Source organism: Salminus brasiliensis, chromosome 11, assembly GCF_030463535.1.
Source record: "Salminus brasiliensis chromosome 11, fSalBra1.hap2, whole genome shotgun sequence".
Lineage (NCBI taxonomy): Eukaryota > Metazoa > Chordata > Actinopteri > Characiformes > Bryconidae > Salminus > Salminus brasiliensis.
This window is the reverse complement of record NC_132888.1, coordinates 12,334,114-12,358,580: the sequence shown is the minus strand read 5'-3', so window position 1 is coordinate 12,358,580 and position 24,467 is coordinate 12,334,114. Positions and strand designations below refer to the sequence as shown.

General features: G+C 39.0%; 3 protein-coding genes across 6 annotated transcripts in view; 2 read left to right on the top strand and 1 right to left on the bottom strand.

Annotated features, from left to right (window-relative positions):
- The window catches only part of slc25a15a (solute carrier family 25 member 15a), a 5,459-nt gene extending 425 nt beyond the window's left edge, over positions 1-5,034 (top strand). The window contains 6 exon segments of the mRNA XM_072691041.1: positions 120-347; positions 350-377; positions 2,346-2,486; positions 2,688-2,863; positions 2,981-3,139; positions 4,094-5,034. Coding sequence (XP_072547142.1) covers positions 120-347; positions 350-377; positions 2,346-2,486; positions 2,688-2,863; positions 2,981-3,139; positions 4,094-4,215 — 854 coding nt within the window. The 3' untranslated portion in view covers positions 4,216-5,034.
- Positions 5,035-10,038: 5,004 nt separating this feature from the next.
- On the top strand, positions 10,039-16,586 carry stoml3a (stomatin (EPB72)-like 3a). The gene is made up of 7 exons (XM_072691113.1): positions 10,039-10,155; positions 12,922-13,025; positions 13,131-13,203; positions 13,681-13,763; positions 14,027-14,230; positions 14,380-14,514; positions 16,395-16,586. Exons 1-7 carry the CDS (start codon positions 10,062-10,064, stop codon positions 16,584-16,586), a joined length of 885 nt encoding a protein of 294 aa, XP_072547214.1. The 5' UTR covers positions 10,039-10,061.
- A 2,531-nt stretch (positions 16,587-19,117) lies between these two features.
- mtus2b (microtubule associated tumor suppressor candidate 2b) overlaps positions 19,118-24,467 on the bottom strand; it is a 49,254-nt gene continuing 43,904 nt past the window's right edge. For all 4 annotated transcript variants that reach the window (XM_072691779.1, XM_072691775.1, XM_072691778.1 and 1 more), the window contains one exon: positions 19,118-24,373. In XM_072691779.1, coding sequence (XP_072547880.1) covers positions 24,169-24,373 — 205 coding nt within the window. In that variant the 3' untranslated portion in view covers positions 19,118-24,168. The remainder of the gene's footprint in view (positions 24,374-24,467) is intronic.

Here is a 24,467-nt window from a genome sequence, read left to right as displayed (position 1 = left end):
CTGTTAAAATTCAGACCCACCCCACAGTTGTTCCTGTACACAAATCACCATGCTTTCTTGCGCCTGCAGGTAACACAAGCAGTTCTTTGTAACATTTCCATCCTTTTTTTCTGTTTAAGGTGGTATAGCATGTGTGCTGTGCGGCCAGCCCTTCGACACCGCCAAGGTCAAGATGCAGACTTTCCCTAATATGTACAGAGGGTTCGTTCACTGCTTTATGTCCATCTCCAAGCAAGTGGGTCTGCGTGGCTTGTACAAGGGCACCAGCCCGGCTCTGCTGGCCAACATAGCAGAGAACGCGGTGCTGTTCATGAGCTATGGCTTCTGCCAGGATGTGGTTCGCTTCACCTTGGGCTGGAAAGAGGAGCGGAGCTCAGGTGAGATACTTCTTACTAAGTTAATTTAAAGTAACTGGCAGCTTAGCTCTAAAGATGCATTAATTCCTACTTACTTTTATATGCACATATACAGTAAACTGGAAGTAAGAAGTACAGAACGTGTACTGCAGTAAAATAAATGGATTGAAATAACATATTGTTATAGAATTAATATAAAAGCTTAAATACCAATATTTCATGGAGGACAGTTACAGATGATGTTTATTCGCTGGGACGAACTACCACAGTGTTGGGCAGTGTACCACAGTGCAGCCATGTTTAGAGACACATTATGGAGCCTTTACCTTTAAGTTTAACCAGCTTCAAAATCATTGTGATGCTCCACTGACCTGTAATAAGGAGAGTTGCTACTTCGGGCTTGGCACGCTGCTATCCGCACTATGTAACTCTGGTGAAGCGGGCAGAAAAATGCATGTGACAACTGCCTTGCACAGCATAACTTGACTCATATTTGTGTAAAACATCTACTTCGACAGTGCACATGCTTCTTTCACTTTTAGCGTTGGTTCTGGAACTCTCAGCTTGTCAGAAATGCAGGTGTAACATGCTTTCGCAAAGCGAATTACACTTCCCGATTTTAGGGGGAGACCAAGAGCAAAAAATATATATTCTCGCATAATAGATAAGACAACCATATTCACCATTTGTGGGGTTTCATGATTGGTTCATTTTTTATGTTACTCCTTCGACTTAAACACATGCATGACTAATACCTTATGGCTAAACAAGACAAGAAGACAACCATATTCACCCTTAGTGTTGGACACAGATGGAATTTGGCCTCTGCCTTAAACCCATCCTTGCAGTGAACACACTTACACACTAGTGATCAAACACACACAATGTGTGACAGTAAGCACACGTGCCTGGAGCAGTTAGCAACCATTGCTGCGGCTCCCGGGGAGAATAAAGGGCGAAGGGCCTTGCTCAAGGGCCCAACGGTGGCAGCTTGCCTAGCTCCGGTATGGAACCCACATTTTAGTCAGCAATAGCTTGGTGCTCTAACCGCTGAGCGACTAATGTCCATATACTGCTTCATGGTCGAAAGGCAGAGTGAGCCCAAACAGTGCTGAAATTAAATGAATAACCTTTACAAATGCTGTAATTATAGCAGCAGTTACAGAATAAAAACAGACTTCTAAGAATGTTTATCAGCTCCTAGAATTCATATATAATTAGCTGTTTTAACTTTGGAAAGAAATTTCCACATTGTGCTACATCTATATTATTTACATCTATTTACATGAATACATAATTAATTACTCAGTTACGTGTGTAATTGTTACAGTTGCATTTGATGTACATTCTGCTTAGACAGACTGAATTTCAATAACAAGAATTGTCCAAAAACTTTTTTTTCCTTTTTTTATCAGATTTAAATCATAAGTATCTCCTCTTCCGCTCATGTAAACAAAAGTGACATTGATTAAAAGTGTGAAGAAAATAAATCCTGACATTGTCTTTTGAAATAGATGTTTTTTCTCCTTTCACTTTCCACCAAAATACTGTTTATAACAAAACATAGTTTTAATAAACATCATTTCTGTTGTCGATTGGTTGGATGGGTTAGAATTGCAAATGAACAGCTGCTGTACTGACCTGACCTGAATTCAGACATTTCACAGAATTTCTTCACTTGTCTCAATGAGCTCCAATGAGAAATAACTAAACTGAATAGAAGTTAAGACATCTGAACGTATTTACACCATGAGGGATCTAAGCGAGTTAGACTACACTTACACAGTAATTAGCAGTTATTATGCAGGCGTGATGAAAGTGTTATAGGAATTAGGTCCCATTGGCGGTAATTACAAATTGTTGCAAACAGCTGGGATGAAGTTGGAGGCTTTAGCTGCCTGTAACTGTTGCTGTAACTGCGGATGCTGTGCTTAATGAGGGAGGTAATGAAGGCTTGGGGTGGTTAATGAAAGGTGCTTTGTGTTTCAGTGATGTTCAGAAGGCTTGCTCTGGCTCTGTGGCCTCCATCTTCTCCTCTCTGGCTCTGTGTCCCACCGAACTTGTGAAGTGTCGCCTGCAGGCCATGCATGAAATGGAGGCATCAGGCAAGATCGCCAGCGGACAGAAGAGGTAGCATTCAAAAATATTCAAAATGCTTTGTGAGCTTAAACATGTTCATTATCTCAGATTAACTGTAGTCATATGGTGTGGTCAATCGTACATATATTGATAACTTATGAGCTTACTGCACTATCCACTGAATAGTCTTCTGATGAATGATGGCCTTTATCTGAGTCTCTCTCTCTCTATTTCTACATCTGTCACACTCAGCACAGTGTGGTCTGTGGTCAGGAATGTCTTGAAGACAAATGGTCCGCTGGGTTTCTATCAAGGCCTAACCACTACAATAGTACGAGAGATCCCTGGCTACTTCTGCTTTTTTGGAGGCTATGAGCTGAGTCGCACACTTTTTGCACGTGCTATGGAAAGGGACAAGGAGGACATAGGTAAACTGAGGAAGCCTCTGTGGCCTCTGGGAATTATATTGTTCCAATGTCCTGACTAAAGGTTTAACTTTGTGCCATGAATCAAGGGTCTAACTCATGTCTCCCTCTGTTTGGCAGGGGTTGTTCCCTTGATGTTCAGCGGTGGGTTTGGAGGGGCCTGTCTCTGGATAGTAGTTTATCCAATAGACTGTGTAAAGTCCCGCATTCAAGTGCTGTCTTTGGCTGGGCAACAAGGTGGCTTTCTCAAGACGTTCATGGGCATTGTGCGCAATGAAGGTAATTATCAGATCACGAACTAAAGCTCTGTTCAGATGAGATTAGTTTTACATGGGGAGGTGGAGCAATGTAATTTTACTATGGGACGTCTGTAATATTGGACAGATTCTCACAGGATAATAAGAAATCATGGCATAAATGACTGAGATGGGAGTGGCTCCTTGATTTACGGACTGCTGTCATCTTCAAAAACGTGATCATTTCAATCTTATAGCCCACTGAGAGAACTAATGAAACTTTAGTTTGTATATTAGCAGTTACATGTTCATAACACATATGTTGGCTATACTCTACGCTACACAAAGCGCCACACTTTTGGCTTGTCTTCTGAAATAGGCCGAGGTTTCTGTGCCATGCACAACGAAACTAAATGCCTCCATACTTGAAAAAAGCTGCCAAAAACTAATTTGATAGGATATGACACAGGTTTAATATAACCTGAGCATATTTCTATGGCTTGCTTTCTAGAGGGTAAAAGGTGCTGTAATCTTTACTGTAAACATTACTGTGTCTTTTCTGTAAAGATGCACTGACAAATAATGCCACAGTATGTCTATATATGCCACGATGCTACAGTATGTACATGCAGTCTTTGCTACTGTTTCAGAAAATCTGTAAAATTAAATCAAATTAAGCCCCTGTTGAATGTTCTGATGGGGAAGAAAGTCCTCTATTAAGATTGGTATCTTCAGTTGTCAGTTCCAAATGTTCATTCTCTGTTCTGTCTGGAGTTTGTTCATGACTTTCACTGTTTGATTATCTACAGTGTTAATTAATCAACATTAATTTCAGCTGCATCATGAGTGCATAAGGTCAGGATATGTGGAGGCCCACACTGAGCCGCCACATATCCTGAGAAGGATATGGAAGGATAGACATTTATAGATTTTTTTTTAAGTAGACCAAAAAGTATATATTAGACCGCAGCATAAACTTTGTTTTCCTCCTTTCCAGGAGTGCGGCCTCTGTACTCTGGTTTGACCCCGACTTTGATCCGGACATTCCCTGCCAATGGTGCTCTCTTTCTGGCCTATGAACTCAGCCGCAAGATGATGATGAAACAGTTTGACGTGTGACTCTTAGGTCCATAATTACACTCCAGAACAGCACTAGTGTACAGTAGTGCAGTGACAGAGAACAGGTGTTATTAATTTCAGTGCTTTAAATGCAGAGTGTTCTTTTTGGTACAGTATTAGGGAAAACCGTTACAGTGATTTGACTGGGAACACTACTATCCATACTGGTTTAGAAGTCAGTGTGAGTCAGCATGAAAATCAGACAGTCAGCATATCCCCAGGCTGCCTTATCTGCTGACAGTCATTCAACCTCTTTAGATGTGTAATGTGTTAAATACAGCTCTATAATGTTTTGTTTTCTTCCAGAAATTAAAATTTATTTTTGGACAGATATCATTTTAAGTGCCATTTTCAACTGTGTGAATGTCAGTATACCTTTCTCCCTATGCATATTTATTTGCTGCCATTGCCTTTGATTGCTTCTGGTTTCCTGTATACATTAAAGTAAAGCCTCGTCCACACAAGAGACAGCAATGCTTGCATGAGCATGCTATCCCTGTGCGGGACAACAGTACCTCATAAAAAGAGACATCAAAACACCACAAAGAAGGAAGAAAACGCAGAGGTTTAATCCCAAATTACACACTACTCCCTACATAATGTCTTCATGAAATTAGTTTACTATTTAGGGAGTAATATTAAGGTATTTAAAATTCAGACAGAAACATGCATGCATTGTGACAGCAGTATGTCATTAAGCTCAGAGATCTCCTCCTTGGAGAACTTCATTTTCAGGGGCGTTATATCATTGCTGTCAAGCAAAAACTTTTAATGGAAACTTTCAATGTTTTTTTTTTTTTTTTTTTTTTTTTTTTAGTAAGTAAGTAAGATATTTTCCAAGTCATGTTTTATCATTTCTATTGGTCCATTTATGACATTTTAACAAAATACTACTGCAATATTCACATTAGGAACATTTAATGTAATTCTATTTTGATTATTTTATAATATATATAAAATTGTATGTATTTTTAAATGATATTATATTATATATGTTATATATTATTACCATATAAGCTGTCATATCATACTTGACTAACAAGTGTGATTAAAACGATGGTCTCCCTCTGTTGTTTTTATGTCATTACAAAGTGATTTGATGATTGTACGGTCAAACTCAACAAATTGTTACCTTTCTATGCTCAAAGCAAGCATTTTCCACTCATTCCAGTTCTTTAATTTCAGTTTGATTATTTAACTGTTTGCTGTATAAGGTTCTGTTACCTTGACTTCTTTATTGTTAAATGATTTGATGAAAATGTCCTTCAGTTTCAGTGTTCAGAGAAATGTTATCTGTTATCAGCCTGTCTAGAGGAGATATGTTCCAGATAAATGTTTTGTTAGACGACCCTGTACAAAGAAAGATTAGCTAGACTACTGTGAATTAGAGTGCCTTAAAAACAAATCATTACATATCACATAAAGATGCAGAGAACTCAATATATAGTATTATTATGCTATTGTGGCTGTGCTATTTAGGATGGCAGGAATCTTTTTCAGCACCTTGAAATGATACCGTGTTTGACACTGTTCCTCCAGGCAAAAGACTTCCCAAGCTTTTCTGAATTAATGCAAAGGAACTGAGATGCTCACACTGTGTTTGTACTCTAAATGCTGGAGGCTTTCACTCCTTTTTTGGATATTTTGCAAAAGAAGGGAGATGTAAATCACCAGAGACTCTAAGCATTCTTGCCACAGACTTGCTTTGCCACACTGCTGATACCACTGTTGTAGATGAACAAGGTAAAAAAAAAAAACTCAGCCTATATTCCATAATGTTTCCATCTCCAGGAGGGTCTGTCTCTGTGGTGAGCAGCACTGAGGCAAACAAGCTGGCAGCAGCGGGGGTGGCACCATCAGATACATAGGCCACTGAACAGCTCCTAAGGGACACAGGAGTTTTTTTGCACTCTGATAGAATATGCAAAACACTGTGAGCAACAAATGTCCATCAACGTTAATCTGAACTGCCGTTATTGTGGTTATTATAATATTTTTGTCAATATTGTTATTTTTGGTTTTTGGCCAACACAACCAGCCTTAGCCTTTGAGAAGATGCGGTTTTCACTGGTGATAATAAAAACATGGTATCCTTTTAGGTTCCTTATTTCTCATTTGTAGAAAATTAATCTGTTGACATGGATTTTTTAAATCAGCCAACTTCCACTGAATACTATGTACAGTCATGTGAAACAAAGTTCCCTTAAATTCCCTTCCCAGACTCCTATGCACCTACAATCATCTTTCTCAAGTCCTCAGATAGCTCCTCGAGCCAGAGCAAACCAAACGAAATGTGTAAATAAGACAAGCTTCTCCAAAATCCTCTCTAACTGATTCTAATCTTAGGCATTTTAAGTGAAAGTGAAATACCCAGCACATTCCCTTCACCCCTATCCTAATCATGCAATCACCTCTTCACCAGGGTAATCAGCTAGTCACTTCCCTCTGTCAGTGCTTTGCTGGGTTAAGCCTACCTCAACCACCAACTACTTTACACCTTAACGTTGCTGTGAGCAGAACAGGGCATCCGCTATAACTGATACTTGCTTGACAAGGATCCAGAAGCAGAGTATAACACTATGTTCATGGTCACACTGTCTCTACCACCATGTAGTCAGACCTACAGAAAAAACATTAAGCATAACTATAATAAAATACTACAAGAACAGATAAAATCCCACACCAAATACCTACACCCAGCCCTCCATCCATATTCTAACCACCCACTGTGTTGCAAACTCCTCACAGGGGTCAGTATTTCCGTCCCAGACCCACTCTCCTCCAAGCCCACTTCACAGACTTTTTGCTAGATTACTCAAAGCTTCAATAACACTACACCAACTGCATATGCACACCACAGCCTTTATCTCCCACCATACCACACCTTCAATCACACACTGCCCTTCCTCACCCAACTTCAGCTACTTCCGACAATTCCTTTATGGCTGCCCTCAGGACATGGCATCTGAATTTGAATTGAACCAGCAATGACGTGACAGATTTCCCTACAAACACCCACCTCTACTGGTCTAATATATGCCTGCCACCCACGTTCTCTCACCTCAGCCACCAAATCTGCATATTTCAACATTTCTTTTTCATAAGCCCCCTTCAATTTTATCTGTTAGCTATATAAACTGCAGGTCAGGAGATGTTTTGCAGCCATTACAAGTGTCTTTAATAAGTAAGAGTCCTATGTGAAACTGGCCATTGGACAATAAGCATCCCCAAAAAACGCAGCTGTACTAGGTCAGGTCAGGTCTCGTTTCAGCACTGTGACAAGCCACCTGAAATGTCATGTGATCATGAAGGAACACAATTTTAAACCAATAGGCAAAAAGGTACTAACCAGTTTAAAGGCACTGGCTGAATCTGAATTCTGACAGTGGTGGAAACTGCAGTGAAAACTGTGGTTGCAAAGTGGCAATACTGGCCTTCAGTGTCGTCAACACTCAAGTGGGCTCCAGATAGCACCAAGGGAGTCACACTGTAATCAGTGTTGATGTGGCAACAGTGGAAAGTGTGAACCACCTCACACTCCTACGGCTGCAAATCTGGGAAAACCAGTCCAGGGCAAAACACTGCAGTCATTCTGGGAAAGGTGCAGGACTGTGTATGGGGAAACAAGCTGGGACTGAAGAAAGCAATAAAAAACAACACTAGATATATAAATAGACACTATAACACTATAAAGGAGAAGTGTATGTGTATTTATGTCAGCACAACAGTCATTTTTATTATATTCATATTACATCACACTTACATTTACATTTATGGCACAACGTATGTATGACGAATGTAGCATCAGGAGTCTTGCCTATTGACTCTTACTGGTGTAGTGTGCCACACAGGCCTGTTTGGGGAATCAAGCCCTGGTCTACCACTGGCAGGGTGCTGTTCCTGCTTACCAGCTTCCACTAACCACAAGACAGTAAGCAAATCATCCACAGGAAACAAACAGCTATATTATTTGTTACACTTCACAACAACATAATGTATTTAATGTGCTACTTCTTTTGCAAACGCTGATATTTTAAGTATTAAAGTATTAAATTATTATGACCTACCAAGGCTTACTGCGCATGCGCATATCAACGCACGTTATTTCTTGTACTTGGCAGTCCGTCCATAATTTCATCCTACCTGGATTTACCTCGATTCATCAGTGCAGTCAGATAACTTTATAATCAGATCATTTATAACGTTTTATTGTGTTTTTAATGTTAAATAAATCAATTAATTAAGTGTATTATATAATTACATCTACATGTTATTATTTGTTCCATCGTTTAAAGTGTGCACTTTCTTCAGAATCGTCAAAAATATGTTTCAAACGTGTGCACAGTAGTGCAAAGTCGTTGAAAATATGTAAAAAAAAAATATATATATATATATATATATTTTTTTTTTTTTTCACAAGCACTGTATCACTCCGCTGAACGCCGTTGCTATTTATCATATAATAAACGAAATAAAACTACAGGTAACGTAAATGTCCTGAACAAAATAAACCCACAATGATCTAAAAGGCTTAGGACAATAATAATAATAATAATAATAATAATAATAATAATAATAATAAAACATACAGGGGAAATACAGGGGAAGGACCTGCAGGCTGTGCAGCGGAATAGTGAAGCTCGGTACTGTGACTTGGCTCCAAGCTGCTTGTTAAGGAACTATACTAGGCGGTAGGAAATGCTGCTACCATTAAAACATTACATGCTACGTTCACGGCTCCATTTTTTTTTTTATTTCTCACTGTATTTATTTTCCAAAATATTGTACACTATTAAAAGTAATAGAGCACTTAAGGTCGCGTGCCATTTCACGATAACACACTCCTTCTCGAGTCCTGTTGATTTAGACTACAGTAAGTCCGCACCCAGGACCGATTCTGGGCTGGTTTGGGGAGGGGCTCCATTTCTTTACCAACTGTGGATCGTTAAAGTCGCATTTCTGTGTGCAATTCTCTAAAATATCAGGGCCTTGGTTCAACCGTTTGCTGCTTTTCGTGAATTTCCTTGGATGCAGACACTCAGGGACCAAAGAGCAGCGCTGTTCTGCAGGTATGGCATTACACCGTGCAGAAGTTACCTGCAGAAGGTTGTTAACACCTACCATGCACGCGATAAGTCGAGACAGTCACGTGAGAAGAAATGAAACAATCACGCACCCCCACACGTGACCCCCACACGCTCTGGACCCCTCCCGGGCTCGAAAACAGCTTTCACACTTGACCAAATGTACCGAGCTCTAGTGCAAAAATCACCTTAAATGTAAGTAGTGTGCACAAACCTTTGCAGGAGATATGAGGTTTTGCATAAATATTTAATTATATATAATTATAGTAAAACATGTTTAGAATAAATATGGTCATGTACAGCTCACTGTTGGCTTAGGTTAAAGTGTTTAGATAACAGATTAACTATGCAATGTGTGTGTGTGTGTGTGTGTGTGTGTGTGTCAATTTAATGAGCTCATTTCATAATATAATAGTATTAGTATTAATAGTATAGTAATAGTATAGTATTTCATACATAATTACAGAAATGACTTATTAGCTGTGATTTAACTATTTACGTTTTTCCTTTTATCTATTTTATGAACATCATGAACATTAACATTATCTCATACCAGCCCATATTAAACATATGATTTTTGGTCTGTCTTACACTGAAGCGCTTATCAGCTGATTGTATCTCTGTGCTTACCTTCACACACCTGTAGCCAAGAGGTAAGAGGAGAAGCCACACCCCTGTGAGACAGGAGGCATAATAAAAGCTCCCCTGTCCCTTTCTTTTCTCTCCCACACAGCAAGCCAGCGGCTCCACTAACCGGTAGAGATGACAACAGTGGATATGATGAGCAACAGCAAGATCGACAGACAGACAACAGACAGACAGTCACAATCTGACAGCACCAGACCAATCATACAAGGTATGTATGTAAGAAAACAAGGAGGACTTGGACTCCCTTAGTCTCAGACATATGGATAGTTACACATTGGATGAGCATTTAACAGTAGATTTAAAATGTTCAGACCTTTGGGCCTTTTTTCAGTTAATTTAGGATTTTGTGTTTTGGATGGTTTTGTTCAAATCAGTAGTTTTATTGACCAGTTTCATCATCTCACTGAAACAAGTTATGAAACTTATATAGAAACATAGCGTGATAAAAACAGGAAGATAAAGTCTCGTGTTAAATTGCTGAAGCTGTTTGGAATAATGTTCTGTGGACCGAAGAGTCAAACATGGAACTTTCAGAAGGATTAGGGTCTTGTTACATCTGGCTAATCCATCATTTCACAATAAGAACATTATACCAACAGTAAAACCTGGTGCTGTAAAGGTGTGGGAATGCTTGGGCTGACTTGCCATTATTGACAGGACCATGAATACCAGTTTATACCAGAAATGGTAAAAGTTACAATATAAGATGTCTGGCAAATGAGTTCTTCCAGTCAGATGATAAATACAATTGGCAAAATATTATAAAGGTAGATAATAGGCTAAATATTATTCACTGAAATTCTGTTTTCAGTGTGTTTTAATAAAAGAAAATAGCAAACAATATTTAACAATATAATAAAATAGCAATTAAAAATTTGAAATGGCAGCTTTTTAACGCAGCTGTGCAGTTATTTCTAGTCACACAAGACCAGATTTCCATCTCTATGAATGAGGAAAGACCAAACTACTTGAAACTGAAGGTCAACTTAGCATTTCAAACCCACACCTTCACATTCAGGGGGACCGGACCTTCTTGCGCTGATGGGATAAATAGCAAGCTGATTGGCTCTTTCATGTTTAGTGTTATGAGAACCTCCTTTCATATTTCAGCCCTTTAGCCGGCCTCCTAATTTTTAACATCTCTCGATGAACTTGGTACTTCTATGGTGCTATCCTTTCCACAAAAGCTGAGCCTTAATGGTATCAGCACTTATCTTGGACTGTGTACGGGCTCACCTTCGGCTCGTGCCGGCGACCACTCGTGTTCTACTGCTTAAGTGTTCAGCCTTAAAAAAACAAACAAAAACTTCATGGAGTAATGAGCACTTATTAAATACCTTATATAATAATAATCAAACAGTGACCAATGAATAATTAAATAATGGTTCATTCAAAGTATTTATTTTAGTTGAATAAACCAAGATCAGCTTAATCCTAAAGTACTATTATTTTTTAGGTTGAACGGACAAACTACTTTTTGCAGTGTTCAGAACTTACAAGAAATAATAAACATGTAATAATTTTGGCATCTAATTAAAAATGCAATCACATAATTGCACCTGAAAGGTGTAGCCAAAAAAACACAAAAGCATATATGAATTAGCTTGGAATCAGAGCCTCCTATTTTTTGGTGAAAAACATGTTTATTTTTGGTTATTCTTTGCTGTACTGAATCACAGGCCATAAGACCTGTACACTTTACTGCTGTCAGAGTACAGAATAGCCGTCTGTGCTGCGGGACACAAAGCTGCAAACTCATTATAGAAAGCAAAGCGAAGAGTGGAATCTGTCTGGCGAATGATCACGACATCAGACATTTTCCTCAAGAAAACTAAGTGAGTTACACAACAAGAAAGTGAGTTACACAACACAGCAGTGGTAAAACTGCCCATTTTCAGAGGAACTGCACAGACCTTATATAGGTTTGACATGAATCATGTGGTACACAGGGCTTCGGGAAAAGGGCGTTGCTAAATAGTGCCAGAACCCGCAAAGCTTCTCAGGTTTCTGTGAGCTACTGTATATCTGTGACCTTCCTGACAACCATTGTTTCACATGTTTTAGTAAGGTTAGGATGTACGATATCAGTCAAATGTTTGGATACACCTGGATGAATGAAGATGTGTATCTGAAACCTTACAATGCTTCAATAATTGATATTTGGTTCTAAGACAAACATATTTAGTGAGGTTGGGGTGTTAGTTGATTGCTATATTCCTATGTATTTGATGTGAAAAGTTTAGGCAGCTGAAAAATATTTACAAATAATATTTTCATTGAAATTTCATTTTTGTGGTATTGCAAAGAGGTTGAGATTTTTTTTAAGATGTATTATTTTAGAAGATATTTTTTGTTTTTTTACTGCATTAATGTTTTTTTTTTATATATAAGCAATGTAATGTCCAAATCAATAGACCTAATTATGAAACTTTACAAACAGGCTTTCATGCAAAAACATTCATATCTCCATAATGGCAACTTCTAATGACATGATAAATGGAAGACTTTTAATTAAAAAAACAAAAAACAAAACAAATTTAAGCTTCAACCGTTTTCAGTCATGTTTCAAACATAACAAGGAAAAAAAGTTATCAAAACAATTGAACAAAATTAGTTATTAACTGAGATCAACTAAACCATTAGAAAAAAGATTGGGATGGGGAAATGGTATTGAGAAAGCAGCATAAATAACTTAAAAAAGGCTCTTTTCACATGATATTTCTGAGGCTTTTTGGAATAATGTTGGACCAGGGTTTCAAACATGGAACATTTCAAAGGACTGGGGTCTCGTTACATCTGTGAAGGTGTGGGGATGCGTTGCTGCTCAGGGACTGGGAGATTTTTTTTTCTTTAAAAAGTAAAATGTACTCCTTATTATTTCTATATTTAGTAGATATAGTATTTAAAGTTCATTAGTATAAAAAAATTAAATTGTTTATTTGATTTTCTCCTTGTTATTTTCTCATCTTACCAGGAGACGAACCTCGCTCGTTGGGTTTCTGTGGCTGGTTGTTCATCTTCCTCTCCATCGTTTTCACCATCTCCTTGCTTCCTATCACCATATTCATGTGCATCAAGGTAAAATTAAATCAAAGATGACAGATAGCACAGACTGATTTACAGCACACCTGCACATTCCAGCAGTTGTAGCGAATTAAATGTTTATTCAGCCTCTTTATTCAGATTGTGCAGGAGTACGAAAGAGCTGTGATCTTTCGTTTGGGTCGCATCATGGACAGAAAGCCGAAAGGGCCAGGTACAACACCTCCTTTTTATTGACGTGTATGATATATGATCAGTGTGCCATTTCACAGAACAGAAAAAAACTCCGGCATCCAAAAAAATGCTGGTAGTTTATGGACTAATATACATAATAGTATGACTTTTTTATGTATACATACATAAAAAAGTAAATGTTTGAAAAAAGAAAGAGTTTTGTTGGTGTAGGATGTGGTTGTGTGTGGCGTGGTGAAGGTGTGGTATGCTGGTGTGTGGTGTGGTAACATGTTGGCAGGCTTTTTCCTGGTCCTGGTCCAAGACAAATGAGCAGTTGTGGGCAGTTTAATTTAACACTGGGATGAATTTGGCTGGATGTTTAAAAACCATAAGCTCAAATGTGCTGCAACTCGACTGACTTACACAGTCAGTAACACAGTTTTAAGAATTTCCACTCCTGAATGAAAAAACATCAAAACATCTAAAATAAACTCATGTCCATTGTTTTATTATGTAGGGATGTTTTTTGTGCTGCCCTGCACTGATTCTTTGACAAAGGTGGACTTGAGATCCAAGTTGTTTGACATTCCACCTCAAGAGGTAAACCTCTACACCAGGGAATAGCTCACATTATATCCATCCATATTTCTTATTGCTATATTACTTATACTTATTGCTTATATAACTAATGTTTAACAATGTACTAATGAAATCAATGACCCCTCTCCCCTGGTTGTATTCCAACCACTGTAGCCTACTAATGTAACTGCTGGAGAGTATAATTAAAGAACGCTTGCTCTCCTGTAGTAGCAGCAAAGAGCTTCTACCTCCCAAAACCGTGACCATCTCTCCTCTGAGAGCAGATTCTGACAAAGGACTCCGTGACCGTGTGCGTGGATGGTGTGGTTTACTTCAGAGTCAGTGACCCCATCTTGTCTGTGGCTAACGTGACGAATGCTGACCTGTCCACCCGTCTGCTGGCCCAGACCACCCTGAGGAACGTCCTGGGCACTAAAAACCTGGCAGAAGTCCTGTCTGATAGAGAGGGCATCTCCCACAACATGCAGGTTTGGAGAATATACAGAATACAGTATTCATTCAACTTAAAATAGTCTATAAATGTTTAGCACAAAGAAATATCTACCATGTAATCCACTAATAATCTACAGCCAAATAGAGTGTAAAGGCTACTATCTGTGTGATCTTACACTTACAGTTTGCTCTGGACGAGGCCACAGTCCCATGGGGTATCAAGGTGGAGCGTGTGGAGATTAAGGACGTCAAACTCCCTCAGCAGCTCCAGAGAGCCATGGCGGCAGAGGCTGAGGCCTCCAGAGAGGCTCGTGCAAAGGTGGGCCCTCCCATAATTCACAGCACTATTTTTGAAATGACAGAGATCATCCTAAGGGTAATATTGAAAACATACCACTGCCAGAAAACCCATCCCAGTTCTTACGAAACCAACATGGTAACACTTTAAATTGATGGTCATCTGTAGATTATTTGTAGATGATCAGGTTACTAATGGAAGTGAACTCTAAAATTAACCGTAACTTGGGTGAGGGTTGCTTCATCATCAGGGGAATAGGGGATAGATTCAAGATTCATTCATTCCTTCCATTTTAGCCATTTCAGTTATGACTAAAAATAAAGAAGGGGTCACTACTGAACCTAAAGAGGAGTGTATATCTGATGAGAAATAAATAAATATATAAATAAATAAATAAGAAAAAACACAAGATCTAAATATGTATTTATATTTATAACATAATATGAAAATGATGGAAAATAACTATAGTTGCGAGGGTGGTGCCATGGGGGGATGAGGGCAGTGACTCAGCGTTTAGCTGGTAGCAGTGGATGAGCCTGTGTTGCCATGTGCCTGTATACAATCCTCCTGATGACTACACATGAATAATGCAGCATGTTTGGAAAAAGCTTAGTATAACACCACTACCAAGGGACAAGCTCCTGTTACACAATATGTGTGTAATCATTGCATTTGTCTTCAGGGTAGCAGACATGAGTAGACTAAAAATTAATTCACACAGCGAATGCAAGTGCAGCGCTCGAAAACGGGTTAGTAATTTATTATAATGTGTACTAACCTGCCAGCCTTGCCCTATTAATATTTTACAGTCTCACCTTACAGTATTCGTGTGTAGTGTGTAATGCAATTGGGATGCATCCCTAGTGTTAGCCATTCCTGAATGTGGGCCTTCTATCAATAAAAACCATGTATCTACACAATGGCAATATTACAGGTGAAAAAAAATCCTAATGTTTCCTCCGGTCTGCCCCTCTTCTTTTTCTGTTCAGGCTAGCATTAGCTTTCAGCCTCGAAAAGCTTTCACTAGTGGGATAGATGAGCCAAGACTGTTACGTAGCGGTCTTGCTGATTTGGAATTGGCTCGTTTTACAGCTGTGTTTTGACTATGAAGAAATTTCTTTCCATTAATGGTATTCCATGATGATTTGGGGTTTGTCAGTTTTATGTATTAAATTCTCATAATTCAAGTATGCCACATTTATTAGTTCTCCATTCTAGTACACTATATATTGGAAATGTTACACTCATTTTAAAATCATGTTGCTTAGCTAACAACAGTAGCAGCCGTGACACCTGACATGTCTAGACGTATAGAGAACAGAAGACCTACCTAATGCAGTGTCAGACAACACATAGGAGTTACGGTGTGTTTGCAGTTAATTTATTTATAAATTAATTTATTTAATGAATCTACTTTTTGGGGGGTATTATTTTATGTGAGCATAACAGATGGTGAATGTTTTAAGTCAAGACAAGATTGGTGCTTGGTGAGACTCTGGCCGTGGTGGGGCTTGAACTCCCAACTCTGGTAATGGAAGACCATTCGCCCCTCTACAAAGGTGCGACAGGGAAGTGTGTTTAGCTGGTTGTATATGAACCAGGCCACACAGGTGAGTCTGGTCAGCATTGATTACCGCTGGGGATTCTGGGGCTTGGAGTTCTTTGCTCCAGCTCCACCAGCTTTCCTACTGTGCAGGCCCCCTGCTGGTGGCTGATGGTACACACTGCCTGTTTACAATAGGCGAGTAAAACGTAATGGGATTTAAAGCGAGTGTGTGTGATTTGGGCTTTAGGCAGTTAGCTTAGTGACATATCCTCTTAACTGCAAGGTATATTTCTGTCACCAAACATAAACAGTGAGAAAAGGGTGTTTTAGCTCACCTGTACTGTCTGTCCTGTAGGTGATCGCAGCAGAGGGGGAGATGAACGCGTCCCGTGCTTTAAAGGAGGCCTCTTTGGTGATTGCAGAGTCACCTTCAGCCCTGCAGCTCCGCTACCTCCAAACACTCAACACCATCGCATCTGAAAAGAACTCCACTATCATCTTCCCTCTACCCATTGATCTCCTACAGCACTTCATGTCCAGGAAATGACTTTAGATATAGTCTGCAAAAAGATTTCTAAACAAGCTGTCAGTTTTGCTTTGTATTTGTGATGTTTAAAATATGTTGCCATAGTCTGTCCGTTTGGATCTAGATTCTGGATCCTAGTAAAGAAATGATTCAGTGAAAAATCTGATTTACAGTAAACATAGTCAGTCAGACAGGATATTTTGTCAAAGGTTTCCTTCTTTAGCTTTGCAGTGGAACTACAAGGCAAATGTACAAGACCTATAAGGCCTCAGGAAGCAGATAACCAAGAGATGTTGTAACTTGTTTAACATTCTAAAGATATTTTCTATTTTAAGAATTATTTATTTAAATTAAATTATTGTAATTGTTTCATAAGAACTATGTTGCACTTCCTATATTTCCATGCATTGGTGGTTTTGTTCCCTGAAACCCACTGCATCTTATGTAGTCAGCTGTAACTAATATTAAAATCCTTTAAAAAACACACATCTGCATGTTCATGAAAGTGTAACACACCCACCAAGCATCAGATATTTATTATTTTATATATTTAATGTACGTTCAGTAGAACAAATTCTGTGTACAGCAGATTTTAATAACTTATCCATTAAGTTAGTGTAATTGATGTCAGTTTACTGTCAAAAATGATTTGTTGTGATAACTTTACCTGATACAGGCTTTAATTTGATTTTATTTCACTTCAAATGATGAATTAACACAATACAAAACACAGCTCATATTTCTAACTCATGTCACAGAATGCAGGAGGATGTATGGTTGAAAGAAAATGGACAGTGCAGATGTTTTAAAATACAGCATGTAGGCAAAAGTACAAACCCCACTCCCCAAGGTTACAAGTAGGCCTTTCTTTCATAGCAACTGTTGCTAGGTTGGACAATTTTTTGTTATTTAAATTTTTTTGAAAAAATGAATGAATGAATTTAACTACACATTTTACATTATTGTGGGACTAACCGTAACTATGTGTACTGTATAAAATAACAGTACATGTGAGACATTTTGAACATGAACATTCAAAAATGTTGAGGTCTGCGCAAGTGCATTGCAAACATGACTGCCAGGCACATAAAAGATGGAAAAGAACAACAAACTGTAAGAAGCAGTAAAAACACTTACACATAGACTGGACTATTGCTTCATGAAACCGCAACACATTGGACTTGCTGGTTTGTTGCAAAATTAATAAGGAAGCAGAATACACTGATTGTATCTGTGGGAAGTGTGAGGACTAGTCACTGTACTGGGAATATGTCCTGCCCAAATGAGCCCAGTTCATTACCAGTATAGGCACTTGACTAAGATCACTGTAACACCGTGTGGAGATCATAAGATGTACCGTAAGCTGCTAGTGTTGGGCCCTTAAAGTCCTCTTTGCTCCTCAAGCACTGCAGCAATGGCTGCCCACCACTCCAGGCATGCATGCTCACTGTCACTGTGTGTGTTTGATCACTGGTGTGTATGTGTGTATGATCACTAGGATCCCAAGGATGGGTTAAAGGCAGAGGCCAAATTCCATCTGTGTCCAACACTAATAGTGAATATGGTTGTCTTGTCTTGTCTTATGGCAGAAAACAACTAAAGACTACAAAGAAAACTTAACACATGGAGATTCGTTGATGGTTTAGTGAATAATAAAATTAAGTAAATCTAAATATCTTTCAATCTGACTTGTAATTGAGGTTTGTGTGGTTAGAAGGTGGTCATTGTCTTGCAGATATACCACACATAGGCAGTGTGATAAGAATGGCATTACAACAGATACCTACCTCTGTGAGGAACCCATTTGTGGTGTTATATTGTGCTGTCTAAAATCAATGCTGCCACCTTCAGGTCAAACAGAGTATCTTAACATTGCAACTCTGCTGATTTACACTGATCAGCCTTAACATTAGTACCAGGTGAATTGGAAAAATACATTGTCTTACATTGTCTTCATCCACAGTGGCATCTGTCAAGCGCTGGATATATCAGGCAGCAAATAGCAGACAGTTCTTAAAGGTGTAAGTAGCTAAACCTCTGTGAGAAGGGTCACATTTTGATGGCTAAACAACTAGGTCAGAATATCTCCAAAACACAAGGCCAGTCTTGTGTTTTTTTGTCTGGTATGCAGTGGTCAGTACCCACCAAAAGTGGTCCAAGAAAGCTGGTAATCTGGTGAAATGGTCATGGGCAAGTAATCCATTGATGCAATTAGATGTCTTGTGGTGCTAATGCTGACTGACTGGTGTAAATGAACATTTGCATGTTCCTGAAGGTGGTTCAGCGCTTCAGAGCTTGGCAGATGTTGTTCTTGTACTGATCATGCTTTGGCCCAATCTTCAAATGACTGTAAAAGTGAATTATGGAGGCATTTAGAAATCATGAAGGTTTATTGTATACATTTGTACATCTAAGAAAACACATATATAGCGTTTGTGTGTGTATGTGCACCTCCATAAACTCAGTATTGCATTTACAGTCAAGACTGTTGGGATTAAACTGAGTAAATGATTTAAGGTACCAAGGCTTTGTAGAAATCAACAGAAATACAGTTTACAGTTCTGTGTTCCTTTATTTACTTGCTTTTAAATGCATACATGAATTAAGTGTATGTATTGATTCCCTTAGTCCTACACAGTAGCTGCAGCATGCTGTGGTCATCATTCAGACTTCTGTTTAGCTCAGTGATTAAGATACTGGCGAACAAACTATGAAACCTATGTGTGCTTAAAAAGTGAGTCATTTGTATCTTGATTTTAATATTTAATTCCAAAGTGCAACATGTACAGTAAGGTGTGTCAATGCATTACGACTGCAAACTGTAATCTACTGTAGTCTAGACTAACAAGTTGTAATACAACAAAAATCATAAAAATCACAGCTTTTAGACATGCTTTCTTAACATACGCTTACAGTTAAAGCTTCAAATGAGTTGTACAATGTAGTTTCAAATAGAATGACTGAAAAGGAGAGATGCACAGTCGACTGAAGTTAACCTCAACCCTTTAAACTCTGTTCACAAGTTGCCTTAAAACAAACAAATTAATAATATTTATTCCATAATTATGTCCATGGGACACACACACACATACACACACAATCAGAAGCCAATAGAAAAACAAACCAAAAACCTATGGGGTCATTTCCCCAAAATATTAGACCTTTAGCTGACAGCTATTCAACCATCACTGTGCAAACGCTCTCAAGGAATTAAGAGAATCTTAATATTACAGTGCTTTTGTAAATCTGAGCCCAGTGTGGTTTCCAAAAGTAATAGAAACATGTCAATGTCGTACATCACTTATATTCAAAAGCACAAAAATAAAAGCATCTTTCAGAAGCTGCCAATACATGTATTTGATGCAAGAATACTGTGGTTGTGTGTATTACTTATAATGGCAGAATCATTTTATAGATTGAAAACTCACCCTATAATAGGCTACAAAGACATTGGGCCTCATCCACCAATATTATCTTCTTAAGAATTTTCTTACATTTATTTATTTTCTTTTTCACAGCACAGCTTTTATTTTATTTTAAATAATTTATTTATTAATTTTACCCCATTTTCTACCCAATTTGGAAGGACAATTACCCAATCCTCGTTCATGTGGACTCCCCCTATCATTAGCGATGCCCCCAACGCCTCTTTTCGAACTGCTGCTAATGCAGCATTGCTAGGTAGCCAGCACACTCTGAGGAAAGCGTGACTCCCCAGCTCAGATGCAAAAGCTAACAGATGCTTTTGTTGACCAACAGCACACTAGGAGTGATGTGGGGAGAAAGTACCATTAACCCACCCCTGAGAAAGCAAGGCCAATTGTGCTCTCTTGGATTTCGGCTGCTGATGGCAGGCAGCATGACCCGGGATTTGAACCAGTGATCCTCTGAGCATAGAGGCAGTACCTTAGTCTACTGAAAGCTGTGCTGATATAGTGACGGATCCCATTCCCCTCATCAAGTGAACAAGTCAGCATCTTTGTGAAAGCTGTTCAAGTAAGTTTTAAGAAGAAATTCGGAATACGGTTGGTGAGTGGGGCCCACTGTTGGTAGTTTTACAGCTAATAAATGCACAATTTTGCAGAACATTCTTCAACTCTCTGGAAAAATTTAGGTTTAATTTATTTATACATGAAAAAAATGTATGGAATTCGAGAGTAATGCCTTTTAAACACTGTAATCTTCCTGACCTCTTAGCTTCAGAACCTGAGATTGATCTCTGACTGAGACGGGAGGTAATGGTATAAAAATGAACGCGAAAATTAAAATAAATAAAACGCAGAGATCATAACACTGGAAATGGAGGCATTAACGTTGAGTCTGCTAAGGAGGTTTGCGAGACTGAGAAGAATGAGTAAACACAGACAAGAGGTATTGCCTATATGACAGACGGTACCATTCATCTCATACTGTTCTTCAATCACAATTATAGCTGCAAAAAAAATAAGTACACTTACTGTAAACAAATCAAATCAAGTTATACAATCCACGACTGAAACGAATGACATATAAAACATTCATGAGAAAAACTATTTTACCTTCTCATTGTCACCTCTGATTTTATGTCAGTAAAATCATCAGTTCATCAGTTAGAAACACATCCTGGCACCTAATTCTGGACCAACCACTCATTACAGTAATCTTTTGCTGGAGTCAGTTATGTTGTACTTTGCTGACTAATAACCGATTGTAACCCCGTACTGCAATGGTTTCCAGTCCCACATTTCTTGGTTTTCTGTCTAATGCAACACATCTGACCTTGCTCACCGGCCAGGTATTACGGCCCTTGTGAGCTATGTTAGATAAAAATAGAAAATGTGCAGTAATTTGGAAATGGAAACCTCTGCCTTGTAGAGAGCTATGGTCATCTATCAGAAACATCACATAGAAGAGTGAACGTCACTTTTTGTAGTGGTTTTTAGCATGGCTTTATTCTTATAGACCCTGAAACTTCTAGTACAGTTGATCAGAAAAGGCTTATTTTTGCACAGGTTAAACACAAATCCAGTTCAAGAAGCGAGGTAATCCAATGCTAATCTACACAAAAACTTGCCATGCTAGGAGAAACGCCCGATTTTTTGCTAATATTAAAATTGCATGTTACACCTTAGCCTATCCTTTTATGCCATTGGCTGCATCTCATTTCTGACTGATGTAATGTGTCATTGAAACTTTGTGCATGCTAGAAGTCAAGGGGTAATGTATGATAGCTTAGATGCTAAAATTTGGTGCTAGCTGTAGTAGGTTTTAGCCTGAATGAGATTTGACGGCCCTGTGGTGCAACATCATAGCAAAATGGAACCAAGCCTTTCTCCTGCAGGTTTATGAGAAACACTGTCCAATGGTGCCACCAAGCTTTAACAGAATATATAGAATTTACAATATCCGGGTCAGTAAAACTGGAAGACTTATGGCAGCAGGAGGAGGTCAGCATACAAATAACCCAGGACAAGAATCAGCAGTCTCAGTGGCTGCTTCATGGTTGAATGCGGTTGGTAAACATTGCAGACCAGGGGGCCTGTCTCACCAAGCAGGAGTTCTTGTTTAGTCAGCTAACATTATACTTGAATGGGTCTAAATTCTGAAATTTCTGGCTCACAAATGTCTAGCACTTTTTTACAGGGCTACATTGCCATGATTCACAAACAGGCCTGAAAAATGCCTGATTCACTCTAAACTTGTTCTGGGCCTGGTTAAATTTGGGACTACAAATTGTAAACAGTTCTTGAACCAATCACCCAGTCTTTTGACTAATCAAGGTCAAACCAGGTCCTTTTACAAACATGGTTTTTAAATGGAACTAAAAGGGGTTCTTCTATGCAATCACTTCAAGAACATTTGAAACACCTTTATTGTTTGTAGGCTGAACCTTTAATAAACGTCCAAATGTTTGTGGACACTAGCTATTTTAAGCTATTTTAAGTAGCACCCATTGCTGACACAGATGTGCATGCATACAGGTTTGTCTAGTACCTGTAGAGAAGTACTGCCAATAGAGTAGATAAACATGAACCAATTTGCACCAAGAGGGATAGAAATCCGCCCCTGCATTGAGCAGTGGAGCAGTGGAACTATGTTCTATGAAATCATGGTCCTCCATCCAATACTTTTGGGATGAGTTGGAAAAATAGAGACGAGGCGGGGTGGTGATAATCCGATATCCTGAACTCACTAAGGCTTGTCACTGAATGCAAGCAAATTTCAGAATACCCTTGAATTCAGAATACCCTTTAATAGCGGTAAGAAGAGACAGGGAACCCATGACCCTCTGGTTACTGGGTCCCCTCTTACCACTAATCCACCCAAACGTTGAGCTTTCATGTGCATGGGCATATTCATTAATCATAGCTTGATGTAAACCTAGGTTAACAGAGAAAGGTAACCATAAAATAAGTTTTCCTAGATGTTCTATTTTGTGAGGCTCAAACCCAGTAAGGAACCTGACTTGCTTTGTGAGACAGGCCACAGATGAAGGCATGAACTCTGTTTTCACTACTAACTCAATTAGAGATGCAAATGACAGAAAGCCATACAAGAGCGGTCTTGAAGACATTCTGGTACTGAAATACATCAACATAAATGGATCAGACCATCCTGGATATCCTTTTCATGGTCAACATCCATGGCCAACCCATGCTCAACATCAACTTAAATGCGGACGGTAAGTAAATTCTCTGGAAAGTCACCATGCATTGTAATATGAAGAACCACTTTGGTCATATGAGGACAGATTCTTTTTTCTTCCATTTTCATCATCAAAGCACACATACATGTCAATACAGCATACATATCCCCATTTGATTGCACGTGAGTTCATAGATAATGTCCTGAAAATGTAGAAACAAGGCCTATTTAAAAGGGCCTGTTACCTCATTTGTAGACAGAGAAAGAGAGAGATGTGCCCATATTAAAAGACCTGTGGCTTTAATATAGTAATGTCTAGGCATAGAGAACAGGCTGCTGGTGGATGTGTATCCTTTGAAGAGTTGGAATGGAGAATAATCCTTACGTGCAGGTGTTCTGCGTCGTAATCCGTTTGTTATCCTGGGAGAGTCATAAATGCTAGTAGAAGTAAAATGTAGACTGACAGGCACCATGAAATCCGAAAGACACACCAGCAAATAGGAAAGTGAGTTTGTAGTATGTCATGAATTAAGCAGGGCAAAAAGGTCTGCCTTTCAAAGCTTCTTGTGGAACATCAATGTTGAAACGGTGGTGAGCATGAGAAAGTCATTCAAATAAAACCAAAATCAAAAGAGTCCTCTGTACATTCTTCCTGGAAATAAATACTCTTCTGTTAAACTGAAGGATTTCCATTTGTTCAAATTTATAAGACACAGATTTACAAAGGGCTTATGTGTTTGTATTCAGACACACACACACTCCTCCTGAGCCACTGAAATCCTGGAATATCAGCACCTAAGCATAATACACACTGATGCACAAACCCAGCTCAGCCCAAACTGATACAGTCTATGAGAATACAGAATACAGTGTCTGTCTGAATGGAGGGGCATAGATGAAGGTAAACAGGGTGCAACTGTGGGTGAGAGAAAGAGAGCGGGAAAAGGACAGAGAGAAAGAGAGAGAGAGAGACAGGGGCTTATCTGGGAAAGGGAGGGTGTGAGGGTGAGGCCGGGCCTGAAGAGGGCCGGTGGAGGGGTGACTGGTTAGGGGACATTCGTGGGCTCAACTCGCCCGTTTGCAGACGCCACAGCAACTCCTCATTGGTTCGACTCAGTCGCTTCTTCTCATTGCTCTCCTTCTCCACGTACTCCTGCAGGTTAGCGTTCTCCTCGGAGAGTTGTCTGAGAATGAGACAGGTGGTGGACTGTCAAACGCTTTAACACATACTTCATCAAAAATTCTATAGTAACTAATACTTTAAAGCTCAAAATGGCT